This window comes from Anopheles moucheti, chromosome 2 (genome assembly GCF_943734755.1).
Source record: "Anopheles moucheti chromosome 2, idAnoMoucSN_F20_07, whole genome shotgun sequence".
NCBI classification, from domain to species: domain Eukaryota; kingdom Metazoa; phylum Arthropoda; class Insecta; order Diptera; family Culicidae; genus Anopheles; species Anopheles moucheti.
In genome coordinates this window covers 6,602,535-6,616,933 of record NC_069140.1, presented here as the reverse complement: position 1 = coordinate 6,616,933, position 14,399 = coordinate 6,602,535, and the positions used below count along the sequence as shown (strand labels likewise).

General features: G+C 46.9%; 3 protein-coding genes across 3 annotated transcripts in view; 1 reads left to right on the top strand and 2 right to left on the bottom strand.

The window, feature by feature from the left end:
- Window positions 1-55: 55 nt before the first annotated feature.
- On the top strand, window positions 56-1,411 carry LOC128309679 (protein OPI10 homolog). The gene is made up of 4 exons (XM_053046121.1): window positions 56-241; window positions 317-446; window positions 525-763; window positions 844-1,411. Exons 1-4 carry the CDS (start codon window positions 203-205, stop codon window positions 1,039-1,041), a joined length of 606 nt encoding a protein of 201 aa, XP_052902081.1. The 5' UTR covers window positions 56-202; the 3' UTR covers window positions 1,042-1,411.
- LOC128309667 (cysteine sulfinic acid decarboxylase) lies at window positions 1,238-3,778 on the bottom strand. Its single transcript, XM_053046106.1, has 4 exons — window positions 3,256-3,778; window positions 2,605-2,792; window positions 2,305-2,530; window positions 1,238-2,242 (listed from the first exon to the last, which is right to left on the bottom strand). The coding sequence occupies exons 1-4, from the start codon at window positions 3,460-3,462 to the stop codon at window positions 1,298-1,300; spliced, it is 1,566 nt and encodes a 521-aa protein (XP_052902066.1). The 5' UTR covers window positions 3,463-3,778; the 3' UTR covers window positions 1,238-1,297.
- A 2,136-nt stretch (window positions 3,779-5,914) lies between these two features.
- LOC128309660 (semaphorin-5A) overlaps window positions 5,915-14,399 on the bottom strand; it is a 99,784-nt gene continuing 91,299 nt past the window's right edge. Inside the window, exons 4-9 of the mRNA XM_053046100.1 lie at window positions 9,726-10,442; window positions 8,026-9,656; window positions 7,787-7,954; window positions 7,548-7,715; window positions 7,239-7,465; window positions 5,915-7,100 (exon numbers count right to left, since the gene is read on the bottom strand). Coding sequence (XP_052902060.1) covers window positions 6,837-7,100; window positions 7,239-7,465; window positions 7,548-7,715; window positions 7,787-7,954; window positions 8,026-9,656; window positions 9,726-10,442 — 3,175 coding nt within the window. The 3' untranslated portion in view covers window positions 5,915-6,836. The remainder of the gene's footprint in view (window positions 7,101-7,238; window positions 7,466-7,547; window positions 7,716-7,786; window positions 7,955-8,025; window positions 9,657-9,725; window positions 10,443-14,399) is intronic.

The following is a 14,399-nucleotide window of genomic DNA, read 5'->3' as shown; positions in this document are numbered from 1 at the left end:
GAGGGCGCTGGCTGTGTCATAACAAACGCGTGCTGTGCTGTGACGGGCGGGAAAGTAAAAAAAGCAACACCGAATGATAACACCGATCATTCGATATTCGTCTGTTTTGTGGCATAATTACCGTGTGGATTGTAAACTATACCGAAGATAGTACGTTAAGAATATTTTGTAAACGTTATTAATTGCGTGTGCCGATAGGAAAATGTTGAATGCACTAGGAGTGATTGTTTCCGGCCGTCTGGTAAGTTCGAGAACATATTTTCCACCTGCTGTGGTATGCACTGGAAGATCTAACCGGTATCCGGTAATCCGCTAGGTCCAAACAGATTTCCAACCGATTAGTGAGTCACATTTCCTAATTACCATTCCGGATGCGGATAATGTGAACCATGTGGTGGTATTCCTGACCGGAACCATTCCTTTCCCTGATGGTATGGCCGGCGGAGGTATGTGTTCTTATCCACGGAGTATCTTTTGATTTGAGACGGAAAAGAAGGTACAACTTTTATCACCATCGATACCAGTTTATTTCAGTTGGCCTGATCCGAATGCACCACCGAACTGGCAACTACTTGGGTACATTTCCAACACAAAACCATCGGCAATCTTTAAAATATCACAGCTGAAAAAGTTGGACGAAATTACGGGTCAAACTACGATGATGAACAATGTGTTTGGCAGTAATCTTCCCATCTCACACACTGCGCAAATCGGTGTGTCTATCGAGCCGGAAAGCTCGCTGGTACAGCAAACCCCTTCGACGGTAAGTAGCAAATACCAATACCGGAACGCTGAAGAACCTTTTCCCGATTGTCCGTCTAATCTTTCACAATTCAACAACAGACAACATCGAGCACCTACTACCAGTTCGGTCAGAAGATACTGGAGAACTTTTTCAACTTTGTCAGCAGCTTCTCGGTAACGCAAAGCCAAATGACACCGGCCCCGAACGAAACGTTTGTCCCACTGTCGACGTTACAAACGTGGTACACCAACTTCGAGCGAAGGTTGCAGCAAAATCCAAACTTTTGGAAAAATTAGAACCGTTGCAATCCAACGAGACAGCGTTGCGTTCTATATGGGCCTTACGGAGAATTCGCTTCGTGCTCTTTTGGAGTCACAAGTACCAATGAAGAAAAACGAACTGGTTTTAATCATCTTAGTTATAAAATTTTTGTTTTTGTAACCGTTCAATACTGCATCATTAAATGCTAAGGCTTTGGTGGTTTGTTTTCAGTATATGTCTGTTATATTTATGATTTTTTGTTTAATTTTAGCATTTTCTTGAGAAGCAACATTACTTCTGTGGCATCAAGTCTTCACCTACTCGCTCGATCTCGTCGAGGATGTACTGCATGGTTTCGGGCGTCGGTCGCGGGTGGCAGGTTACAACCATGCGGAAGAAATTACCTATCCCTTTGTGCAGCAGCGGTACGTAACCGACCAGCACGGTTCCACGCTTTACCAGCTGTTCCTTAATGTCCGCCGTGACGCTGTACAACCGTTGCCACCAGTCGCTCGTCTCGCATTCGCTTCCTGTAGCTCTCATCCACGATGGCACATACCAGAAGCTGATGTTCGTGTACTGATACTCTTCCAACACCAGCCGGAAGCCGGTCCTGTTGCGAAGCTGTTCGTGCAGCGATCGGGCACACTCAAACGCATTGTCGACGAGCGCTTCAAGCCCATCTGAACCGCGTGCCTTGTACATGAGCCAAAACTTGAACGCATCCACCTTTCGGCCACACTGCACGCTCTTGTCGCCCGTATCGTACGAGATGTCGTAGAACTTGTCCTGCTGGAACAGATAGTCCGCCTTGGCGGCATTGCATTCATGCAGAAGGCCACGTTCCTTGATCAAGAAAATCGAACACTGTAGTGGAGCGCCTAGTGTTTTGTGTGGGTTCCAGGCAAGCGATTGCGCGCGATTAACGCCACTCAGCAGATGTTTGTGACGGCGGGACAGAATAGCGGTACCTCCAAGGCAAGCGTCTACATGCAGCCAAATGCCATACCGCTGGCATACATCAGCGATTAGATTAAAATCATCGAAAGCTCCGAGTACGGTTGTACCGGCCGTTGCATTGACGAAGAACGGTTTTCGTCCAGAGTCGAGCACCGTCTGGATAGCAAGCTCGAGCTCTTCCGGTATCATGCATCCTCGGCGATCGCTTTTTACCTTGACCAGATTGTTCAATCCAATCCCCAGCCAGTGTACCCCCTTGGTAATGCTGTAATGGGCCTGCAATGAAAGGGTATTGATTGAGAATTCGTTCGAATTGTGCGGGATATCACAACACGTACATCCTCGGAGGTAAATACAACCAAAGGTTCCGCAAGATTCATTACACCGGTTCGCTTTACATCTGGTACTGTGCGGTACCGAGCCGCAACCATGGCGTACATGTTGGACATGGAACCACCCGGACAAAGAATTCCATCGCCATCGCCGAAATCGAACAGACGCAGGCATTTGTCGATGACCGCATCTTCGATCAGCGTAAACGTAGGTCCAACCTCGAATGTATATCTAAAGAAGATAGCACAAAGAAGATGAGTTTTTGTAGAATTCTAATATAATAGTTCAGGCTCATCGAGTCTTACTGGCTCGTGTTGAGCGCCTCGGTAATCCAGCTTCCGGTCAATCCATACGGATCAACACCGGCAAACAGTTGATTGTGGAAGTGGTTATGACCGGTGCGGACAGAATACTGCAACACTTGCCGCACGATCCGTTCCACCGTTGTCCCATTGCTCGGAGTCCGTTCATCCATCGGGAAGTGTATCAACTTCTGCAAAGTAAGCGACAAGCAACGTCATAACGTCAACGAACGAGCTTTACATCTCTTGGATAGCCGGTTTGGGGCCTTTATCACCTTCGCCGAATAATGTAATCATTATCATTCACTTGTCATCTTACTGTCTACTGATGTCTCTGTGCGGCCTGTGCGCTTTGGGGATAGATAGGCGGGCATTCATGTACCACCGTGGTCAATAGCCTTATTATCTACGCTTCCCCAAATCGGCGGAAACATAAATATCTACCAGTTGTACGATATCGCTTGGTTGGTGCTGAGAGAACACAATGACCGTCACCATCATTTACAAGATCAAGGTAACGTCGCGTCCCCGGTGCGTGAATGCTGGCTCAGAGCTCTTTTACAACGCTCTCTTCTGCGTGAAAATTCGCGAACAGCGCGCATGCGCAAACAACACACGCAAACGATCCTCCAGACGATCGACAAGGTGGCTTACCTTTAGATCATCCGGATATTCAAACGTAACCACCGGCTTTTGATGAGTGCTGGGACCGAGATAACCCTCCTCAGCCAACACTCGATAAATTCGCTCCAGAATAGTCCACTCTTCTTCGGCACTAGGTGGAGTTGCTTTTGGCGTCGAAGTGTGACCGTTCAGCTGAAGTTTCTGTTCCGATTCACCATTTCTGTTTTCTGAGGCCATCGCTTTGCTTTGGAGAATCACCTTTCTATTGAAGACTTAGGCTACAGATGCACGGCACGCACTGCACTTGGTACGGTAGCTCGACAGCGTCTGAAGTTCAATCTGTCACGATTTCTCGTTTTCACCGTGCTACTTATCGGTGTGACACACAGCGCTTGTCCGACGACCGGGATGATGTGTGGTGTGTGGTGGTAGGACACACAACGGACTTGAGACGTGCATCCACCATGCTGTCGCGTGGCTAGGGACGCTCTACGGCAATGCTCTGCTAATCAGCTGTATCAGTTCTCTCCCTGGATCTTCTCTCAGTGCGTTGGGCGTAAGGGATGTTTTTTCTCTTTTTTCGCGGACTATTACGCGGTTGAATCGTAGTACCGCGGCAGATTTGTTATGGCTGTGCGCAAACGCATCGTCGCGAATAGGGGGGCGATAACGAAACAAGTTGACACGGTGGTGGGTGATACTTGTTTCACAACGGAAATGGAATTTCAAGCCTGTGGAGTGCAGTGAAAACGCATTACGAGAACTAAACACAGCCGCAATTAAGCTCGTGCAATAGTTTTTGTATTGCCAATTGCAATCAGTCAGCGATAGTGAATGTGTAAATATTGACTCGCAAAAAATTAAAACAGTAAACCCACCGGAGAACTTGAAACTTACCCGCCCAAAGGTTCTAGCAAACTTCCCATGGGCTAGTCTGGATCAAGGAAACGATCGTCATGTTTGTATATTTTCTTCTACGTGGGTTTTGTTTTAAAATCATTGCCCTGATGATGCTGCCTCACATTCCGGAGGTTAGTTGTTAAAAGATGAACGAGTCATTGGCGTAGGATGATGCAAACAGGATTTTTTCTGTTATTTTCACGTTTCCAATAATATATTCAGTGGAGGATCTATCCCCTTGTAGGTCCAGGGTGGAATTATAGTTGGGGCCTCTAAAAAAATGGAAAATAGCGAATAGTCTCACGGTAATTTGTTTCTAATGTGCGATGCAGAGGTTGCGAGAGTTAGGCAACATAAAAGCATTCCAGCGAGCTGATCCTAGAAATAAACACGCAAAACACAGGAGAGGGAACGTACATGGTATCAGCACAACAAAAAAAGAAGAAAAGGATTTAATTATAATATATTGTCACATTTCGTATCCAACTGTTTCGTTATTGTTATTTTTTTTTGCTTAAAGTATCTCTTGGTTCACATCACACAAGACGATCATACCGAAGAGCAAACAGTTCCACTCTCCTGAGTAAAATGTGGATACAGATCTCGTACACGCTACACATAGCCACAACATGGAGATTGAATCGCTCGAATGGTGTGAGCGAGATCGGCTGAAGATGCTCAATACGAGCTTACTACGCGCGAATGAGAGAGGGGACTTTTCACCTTGAAGCGATGCAGGGTTGGCGTCGCCGTATTGACAAAACGAACTCGGTGTTATTTTGTTCGGGAAAAGCTAAGCTATGCTCTGATATGCGTTGACAAATTCGGTAGAGCTATCGGGAGACCGTCAAATGTTGTTGCTGCCAAAGATAGCTTGCTGAACGAGTCAATTATATGAGATACCAAACGAGCCAAAAAACATCACGCTGAACATGTTAAAAAAGTCCCCAAAACCCCTGCAATAATATCCAACGTAGTGGAAACTCTTCTCTCACGCGCAATCATAACACGAGAGAGCGGCTCAGCTATATGCACGCTGTAGGGACCTACATGTTACCTCTTGTTTTGGATGCTCTCTTGGTGTCGGAAATCTGAAAACGGTTGGTTTTGTATGGAATTTCGTAGCGCCGATGGAAAGTTTGGGCGAGGATGCCGTTTCACCCACCTTCCTTACCGTAGCGATCGCTCTCACGGGTTTGATAGTATGCAATGCAATACGGATGGGCAAATGCATGCCACGCCTAGTTTACACTAGCGATCGCTCTCACGGGTTTGATAGTATGCGATGCAATAGGGATAGGCAAATTTATTCCACGTGTCATCTCTTGAAAAACATGTACAGGCAGTCCCCGAGATACGCGGTTTTTGGAAATTTGACAGATGAGCTAGTTTATAGCACAAAATCTATTCAAAAAGGTGAAACTTGGTCGAAAATACCTTTTTTTGTCACATAAAACATTTCTTTCTAACTTATTTTAATGTAATCTTTCTCAAAATCGCCAACTACGCTGCATAAATTAAGTACAGAGAAGGAAGTCGACTCTGTGACTTTGAAGTATACACGATATTGCACCAGGATTCGACTTACGTGGAAATCCGAGTTACGCGGATTTTTCCCGAATTATAGCGGTCCGCTATAATAGCGTATCTCGGGGACTGCCTGTATGTAAACAAACGATTCTCCAAGCGTTTTAACCCCGAAATGCAAATATTCATACACAAAATTACCAGGGTATTTCTAAACGAAAAACACTTTATTTCTGATGGTTTTACATTTTATTTAGAACTGTTTTGATTGCTGTAACAATGCTACTACATTTACTTGGTTTATCACTAGATTTAAGTCAACGTCGAACTCGAACACATCGTTAGTGGAAGCTTCAACAAACTTAACCGAAACGCTCTGTACGCTTTGCAAACTACTACACGTTTTGCACTAAAATCTACACAATGTCTTTCAACGCTTTGCTTAAGTCTTTTTGAATTATTTCGTTTTGGCCCTTCGTCTATGATTATTCGTTTTTTCCGTTTCGACCGATGCCAACCACTATTATGTTATGCCCTTATGTTATGTTAATCAACCTCCCTAACGCTGGACATCATCATCGACATAAATGCTACGTGTTCTACTATTACTACATTGCTCAATATGAGCTACCTTGTACTGTGCTACCGTAAACACCACACGAACCTGTAGCATTACCTTACTTTAAATGGCTTAAAAACAATATCACCTACGAGCTAAGTCTTTTCTTCTTTACAACTTTTAAAAATGTTACCTTTAGAGAGTTTACGATCGCCACCAAGTTTACCTCCAGCAACAGTCTTAAAACGATACCATTTCACTCTACTCAACCTATTAGCTTACAACGACCTTTTTGTTACTTTGTTTGGGCGATCGTACGAGATAAAGAGAATTATACTAATGGCACACATCGGCATTGCAAAGCTTCATCTTAACGCAAAAATTACCTCTACACGACTATGTTTTGTCCGTGTTGCGCTAAGTGTTGCTACTGAAAAAGCCAAATACTTTCCATTAAAAGCTATGTGTCAATCTTTTAAACGCTACTTAACAACCGTTGCCAACAGCTATCGGAAAACCGGGGAAATTCTTCGGTTAAATTGCAGTTCGGTTAGAATTTCTCAACAACACGTTTGACTGTCTAGATTCTATCCACCAGGTCGGGTTCCATATGAGCGGCGTTCGGTCAGTACTTGTCCTCGTCCATCTCCAACTGGCGGGCATGCCGGATGTTGTTGGGACCGTGGGAATTGCGCTTGATTGTGGCCGTGTCGGTTTCGTTGAACGATTTCGAAAGTATCTTCGGCGTGTTGTTACCCAGCGGGCCACCGTTCACGTTGATCGACTTCACCAGCGTACCGGTGCCATTGGAAAGCTTCGATCCACTCGCATCGTTCCGTGAACCTTTGAAGGACGATTGTCGTTTCGGTTTGTGGCCGCCATCGGTGTACTGGAAATGGAAAAATTGAAAAATCAGTCAAATTTAACCTTTCATGCACCATATTCTACATTGCTAAATGTGTTACTTGTGTGTCTGAATGTGTTATAAGCAAAATAAGGGAAGATGGAACAAACGGGGTCTAATTACCATTAAATCCATACTAACATCCTTGGTCGGTAGTGACGAGTATTGGTTGGGATAAGAACCATAGCACGGCGAACCCTGGATCGCTTTCAGGCCTTTCTTTTTCTTGTTCATGAATACTACAGTGCCAGCTATGCTGACGCCGCAGCACACTAGCATCGTTACCAGCACAGCGATCAAAATGGCCGAAATCGATGACACGTACACGGCCGCCGGTGGCAGTGGAACATCTGTAATGTAAGGTAAAACCCCCAAAGGGACCGCCGTTTAGTATCTTTCTGTGTGTCTAATAGGTGTTTTCATTATATTTACCATTTGCTTGCTCGATGTTACACTTGCGCAGTTCACGATCACTGCCCTGGCACGTGAGCTCACCGGTGGGCGAGACGGAATGTGGCTGCAGACAGGTCCGGGTGCGAATCTTCTCGTTGTCCGCATTGCACGGTAACCAGTCGCTCCACTCGCCCCATCCAAGCAATGCTGGAATGCAAAACACAAGCGTTATACACTGCGGAACTCCGGTTTGTTGGAAGTGCTTCCTTTCTACTTACAGTCACAGCTCGGCATATCGCAACTCTCGTACTGGACGCTTTTACCTTCACAATCATTCTCGGGCGTAACGCTGCCCGACATCGACAGGCATTGACGCGATCGGGAACGTGTGCCAGTACCGCAACTAACCGAACACGGTGACCAATCTGTCCAGCATCCCCACTCGCCTGTAAGAAACAACCACAGCATAGCGATCAGTGTTGAATGTGCGCCATCGTACGATCGAAAACTAATTTACCTCTACATGGTTGCGTGTTGCACGCTCGCCGTGTTTTGTTAAAACCAACACACTCCAGCTTTTCGCAGGTACGTGTGCGATGCTGATATCCACCACCGCACGACGCACTGCACGGACTCCACGAGCTCCATTCGGTCCATCCATCCTCGCCGTCCTCGCCGCCCGCCAAACCCGGCGCAAGTGCATTCGGATCAACCAAACGCTGACAGGACCCATCCGCCTGACACACGCGCACCTCTTCCTTCGGTGTAATCTTCAGCAGTGCCGAATCCGCTATCGCAGCTTTGCAGGTAAACCGGAACCGCTTCTCCACGTATCCACCGTTGGGGATCGTTCCGTTCGAGACCGTTAACCACGGTGTCCAAGTGCCCGCCTTTCGGACTTCCGGACACGCCTGGTTGTTGCACAGTTCGTAGTCAAAGTGACAGCCCGAACAATCCATACCTCCGTTCTGCGGTACCGGGTTGTCACACTTGCGGCGCCTTATTCGGAATCCACCACCGCACACGGCATTACACTCGCCGTAGTCACCGTACGGGCCCCAGCCACCATCGACGGGCGGTTGCTTCGGTGCCGGACACGGCGGTAGATGCGAGCAGTATATTTCCGCCCGATCCGGTCCCACACACACCCGGCCACCGTGCGCTGGCTTCGGATTGCCGCAGGTACGGCGACGTGTCTTCACCGCCATTCCACAGGTCTGTGAGCAAGCCGACCAAGCGGACCATTCCGTCCACCCGCCGTGCACGGTACAGTTGGTGACGGCAATGTGCATACCGGTACATCCACGGCCACCGTTCTTTGGTGGTGGATTGTTACAGGTTCGCGTCCTACACAGGCAACTGTCCGCATTGGGACCGAAGTCTTCACCAGTCGCACCGGCACCTCCGGTCGCTGCCTGACCGGGCGATTGTGCGCATCGGAACCAACCGGACCACGCGGACCAACCACCGTCGACCGGTGCGGTCAGTACGGGACATTCGGTGGCATTCTGCACCCAGTACCGTGCGAGCGTGTCTCCGTTTGGAGCGACCGTGCAGGCCTCCTGCAACTCGTTCCATCCACAGTACGGATCCATCGAGTTGAGACAGCTCGTTCGCGACAGATGACGTCCGCAGTGGTTCGCCGGGATGCGCATCAGTGCTCGTTCCGTACCGACGTACAGTGATTCCGTGTCCTTCACGTACTGCATCACCTTGATGCGCGTTTCCGGACGCTCCTCCGGTTGCCAGATTTCGATCACACACGTGTCCTTGGTGCGGGGCAGTACCGAGATCTTCTTGATCGTACCAGCATCAGTCGCGACGTAGATGATGTGCACACGCTCGTGCAGCTTGGTGGGTATGATATCGATCGCAATGTGGCTCAAGCGCTCCAACGCCGTGTGATACAGTGGACGTCCCGTGATCGGTTGGATCGCTTGATCCATCAGCTGATATTTGGAAGATTCAATCAGTGACATGTGGCGTCCAGTTGCTCCCGCACCGCGACACTCGTAGTGATCGCGACTGTTGACTTCCTGACCGCGCCAGGCCGCTCCCTTCGATTCCTGGTACTTGAAGGCACCGTCGAACGCAGCTTGTATGGCGGACATGTTGTACGCACAGATGGCTGACCCATGAATGCTATTCCTGGGGGGGGGATAAACAGGGTGTTAGTGTGAACAATCTCCTTCATTCTTACAGTTCTTCAAAACTTACTCTGGAGTGGTGAAGGTCGCATACAAAACACCTTCATCTTGCGAATACACCATACCCTGCACCTCGTTGTAGTAGAATGGATAATTTCCGGGCAGCGAGCAGTTGAGGCGTGCCTTCACAAACGACGTCCAGTTGTCCTTCAGGATGCCCAGTGTACCGCCGGGATCGTTCTTACAAACGCGTGCTATTCGCGAGTAGATGATCTTCCCACAGTTCATGTACTCAACGGCGGCCTCACGCAGCACGAAATAAATGAATCCACCGTGCTCGAAACTGCCCGCAAACTGTGGTTCATTCAGCCAGAGTGAATTGTACTGGACGGTGCGCAGGATGCGCGAGTTGTTCTCCGTAATGTCCGACCGCATAATGGCGGAATCGAGTCCGGAAAAATCGGTCGCCGTACCGACGAACAGTTGACCCGTCTCCGATATTAGCGCGGTCATGTTGGCGTTCGGGTTGAACGGACATTTAGCCACACCGTCATCGTTCCTGGTCACGGAAAGATCCTCCATGTGGCGCACGGTGCACCGTGGATTGAACGCGTGTGTACCGCAGACGTACAGCTGGCTACCGTAGTTCTGCAGCACCATCACGTAGTTATGACACGCGTCCTCCGATTGACCCTTCTGCACACAGAGTCCATGCATGCTGGTCGGCACCTCCCACGGTGCTCGTTCTTTCTCTACCAGGTTCATTGAAAACCGGAACAGGTAATCTCTGCAGAGAGAAGGGAAGAAGTGAGAAAAATGCAGACTTTAAAAAGAGGTACTTTAACTGCGTAGAAAGGTTTTTATTTAAAAAAAGGAGTCGAGACGATAAACACGGGTATGGATGGGTGGCTAGTTTTAATAAATAATATTACCTAAAGCTTATACTGGCTATAAATATTGACCATATAATGTGTGTTTGGTACCTCTTCGGTTGCTGTAATTAAATGCCTGCCCGTGAGCGCCCGGTAGGTCAATTAAAATGTTTCTTTTGTTTTCTCTGCTTCATATCACCTAACACCCGCTCGGAAGGTGACGTATTTTAGCAGCTCCCATAACGATCCATCATCCAAACGGACCGCTCCTCCGTACACGTTGAACTGATGGCGGCGTTTCGTTCAACCATAAATCGCCACCATAAAGTGTGCAAATAAAGTTTGGTTAGGTTTATAAAACGATGAACGCGTGAAGCACACGGCGGAATGGAAAAAAATGACTTTAATATTGAAGGTAATCGGAGTGGAACAAAGAAATAAAAAAATTAAAAAAGACCAACAAAAAAAACGTCGTCGAATTTTTGCGAACCGACCAACCGCCCACACACGGAACGTCGCCGTGTGAAGGTGAGTTTGGGCAAATCCTACACTATGGGTGCCGTTGTTTTGACTCGAAAAGGAAATCGATCGAGTGCCCGAAAGCGTTGAAACCCGCGGAGGGGTGCTCGAGAAGCAAAGAGGAGCGATGATGGGTTATGTTGTTAGGCTTTGGTTGGCCTCGTGGGTGCAGTGATCACCTTTGCCGTGGTGTGACTTTTGGAGGCGCCAAACATTAATGATTTCCCATGTTTAATTTTAATGCCCCTAAAACAGGGAAAGGTCACAGTGGAGTTGCCGGTTTTGGGTTGAGGAAGATAGTACAAGATAAGGCATAACATTTGATAGCATGCTTCTTGTGCGCTAAACAAAACGGAGCACACGTTTTATTGATGTTGATTTATTAATTTGTGGATTTCATTTGCTGGAGTTTTATAGAAAAAATTGAATTAGCATTAGAAAAATAGATTCTATTTGTCGATTTGGTAGCTAAACATTGGATTTGGTCCTTATTAAACTTCTGAATTTCATCTTTGTATTATGTTGATTTAGAAACTATCAGAGATAAAGATGATCTTAGAGTCATTAACCGCAAACCGATCAAGAGATTGGTCAAACATCTGTTGCCAGCAATTAAGGATTCTTTCACCAAAGAACAAATGCGATTCCTAAAACATTTCGGATCGACCGAATAGCTTCAGCCTTTTATAACTACCTGTTACGCTGAGCAGTTTAGGCTTATGATTTAGTTAAAAATATTAATGAAATCAATTCATGGCGCTTCAAGATCACTGTTAAGCTTGATTTCTATTTGTCATCAACTTTGTTGCTTATGACCTAAATTTATCTCGTTCATCAAAAACTGAAGCAGTTTCACCGAAAAATCATTGATTTATTTAGCATAAATGCCAGAAGTGGACGATTAACCATTATTAATGACATAACCCATCAAGGTATCTAACTTTCCTTTCTTAAGAAATGACTGCTTCACTTTATCCTTAACTCGCCACTATCGCTACCAGGTCACTTATTTGGTCACACTAAAATAGTAAAAATAATATGCTCCCCTACGACAAATAAGGAACACGGGTGCGATATCGTATGCAAATTCAAGAGCATCCATTTAGGCAAATCCCGTAAGTAATCGTACCGATTTGTTGGTCACAATTTATGGTTAGAGCGGGAATACACTCTCGCGTCCGTGGGGGTCCTCTAGTCTGCCACCGTTTACGTGGTGTTGGTTGTTATTTCGAAAATGCAAATCCACACCATAAACCCACGATCAACAGGTGTACGCAATCGGGTGAGCTTTTGTAAAAGTTGTCTCTCAAGAGAAATTTCGTATTGTTCGATGTAAGCTGCAGGAGATGATGGTAAGAAGCATTTAAAATAATGTCTTCTGTACATGCTAAATTGCGATCAGTACACCTTTACTTTTGCCGTTCAATAACGGCTTTGCTGCGAAGTCTGCTGAATCGGAAGTAAGTTTCACCCGAACCAAATCTTCTGGAACCAATCGTTAAGCACAACAAGAGTCCATCATCCTACGCGTAAGCTTAATTAAGGGAAGATTTCACCCCAAAACCGTCACTGCTCGGAGCTGTGTCAACTGCAAGGACATGTAACAGTGCCCGTTTACTCCAGACCACCCTCCTTTCTACCGAGGCTTTACGGTATTAAGATTACCATAAACAAGAAAAACCATCGTCTGCGGTCCATTACATTCATCTGGTGCAATATTACGCCCCTGGACTGGACGAATTGGGTGGCTGAAAGCCTTTAGTCGTCGTGACAGCCTTTAGCCGGCTTAATTCACCTTCCAGCCGTCTGCGAGCCGGTTCGAATGAAGTCATGGGTTGGGTGTCATCATCCGGGCTGGTTTGTGCTAAATCGTACCATGATCCTACTGCACGTACCTTTACTATAATTGTCCGTCCATTGTCCATCCATCGTTGACCTTAGCGCGGCTTATTAACTTCAACCCAGCGCTACACTTCACACACGCGGATTCGTACAGCAAGCTCTCGGTCCGCACCTTCTCAGGATCGTCCTACAGGTTAATGAGGACTCATTCATTCGATAGACCTCCGCAGCCTAAGTAGGACTACAGCTTCGTAGCGACAAATTCGCCAACCACACGAGAGTACCCACACGCGATCGCCAAATGTGTGCCAGGTACCAATCGCTACAGAAATGGCAATGACACTAACTCCGCTGTTTGACAACCGCACCCATGCCAAGCGCACCCCTAATGGAGACAACACCAGCGCACCGAGCGTCATTTGCGTACTTAGTTGCGGCACTTGCGATCGATCCGACGGCGTAATGGTTCAAATTACTCGCCGATCGGATTAGGTGTAAACGCGCGTCGAGTACGAGATTTTGCACTTTGCGGGGCCCCAGATTCAAAAAGATCCAGTTTGCAAACCGGACACCCGATCGATCGCGATCGATCGTATGATGGAGTCGGCATAAGGCCGATCGTTTATCGCCTCCGGATTCCGTTGTAAAACCACAACCATAATGAACCCAAGTCCAACCAACACAATGCGCGTACTGTGGCAGGTTGTTGGAGTTGTCTCCAACTCGAAAACAACTTTTGAACTGAGCACACATCGCTCACCAATCTTGCGAGATACGAAGTGCGTTTGGTTTTTTTTTTTTTGCTTTTTCCCCGAGCGTCCACTTCAAAGATATCTTCAGGCAACGCGCCGGTGCGGATGGAGATTGTTTAAAAGATTCAATAGAAAGAGAAAAAAATGGGAGAGATACCAGAGATGCAAGATTGAATCAATCAGATGACAGTTTTATTAATTGGTTGCCATAAAGAATCCATATTTATTTGGCTGTCTGCCTCAGCGGAGAAGGGTTGGCGTAGGTTAGTGTCGCACTCGTGCATTGCAGGTACTGTTGTGGATCGATCGACGTGTGTACGAACGCTTTAGAACACGCAATTTGCGGAGGAGTCTACAAAGTGCTGCACGCTGGGTGGGTCTCTCACCTAGGCACATTATTCCCGAGCTGATTCCTAGCATTGCCGGCGGCGACAATGCATTAAGTATGTCAGTGATTTTTATGGCTAGTTTTGCAGTAACATTTGTTTTGCGTTGCACGGTGCGGTGAATGCTTTTTACGCGAGTAATGCTTATCGTTACGCAGCAGTTTATGACGGCTGCTATGAGATTTGTCGCATGGGTGGTACAGACAACTCTACGAAACACAGGAGGCTAAAGTCAATTTATTATGCGTTCAAGGATGTGAAAATGTTCGGATTTTATGCATTCGAACTTGGAGCGCAAACGAAACAAAAAAGACTTGGGACAGGAAGGACTTGCTTCTAAAATAGCAAAACAACTGGCAAACTCGAAGCTGTT

What these genes read in the sequence shown, in the direction of transcription:
- LOC128309667 (XM_053046106.1), bottom strand. Translation starts at nt 3,462, where the DNA reads ATGGCCTCAGAAAACAGAAATGGTGAATCGGAACAGAAACTTCAGCTG. An exon ending in GAGGCGCTCAACACGAGCCA is followed by an intron (nt 2,531 to 2,604) that starts GTAAGACTCGAT and finishes TATCTTCTTTAG; the next exon opens with ATATACATTCGAGGTTGGAC. An exon ending in TTGTATTTACCTCCGAGGAT is followed by an intron (nt 2,243 to 2,304) that starts GTACGTGTTGTG and finishes CTTTCATTGCAG; the next exon opens with GCCCATTACAGCATTACCAA.
- LOC128309679 (XM_053046121.1), top strand. Translation starts at nt 203, where the DNA reads ATGTTGAATGCACTAGGAGTGATTGTTTCCGGCCGTCTG. An exon ending in TGATTGTTTCCGGCCGTCTG is followed by an intron (nt 242 to 316) that starts GTAAGTTCGAGA and finishes GTAATCCGCTAG; the next exon opens with GTCCAAACAGATTTCCAACC. An exon ending in TACAGCAAACCCCTTCGACG is followed by an intron (nt 764 to 843) that starts GTAAGTAGCAAA and finishes ATTCAACAACAG; the next exon opens with ACAACATCGAGCACCTACTA.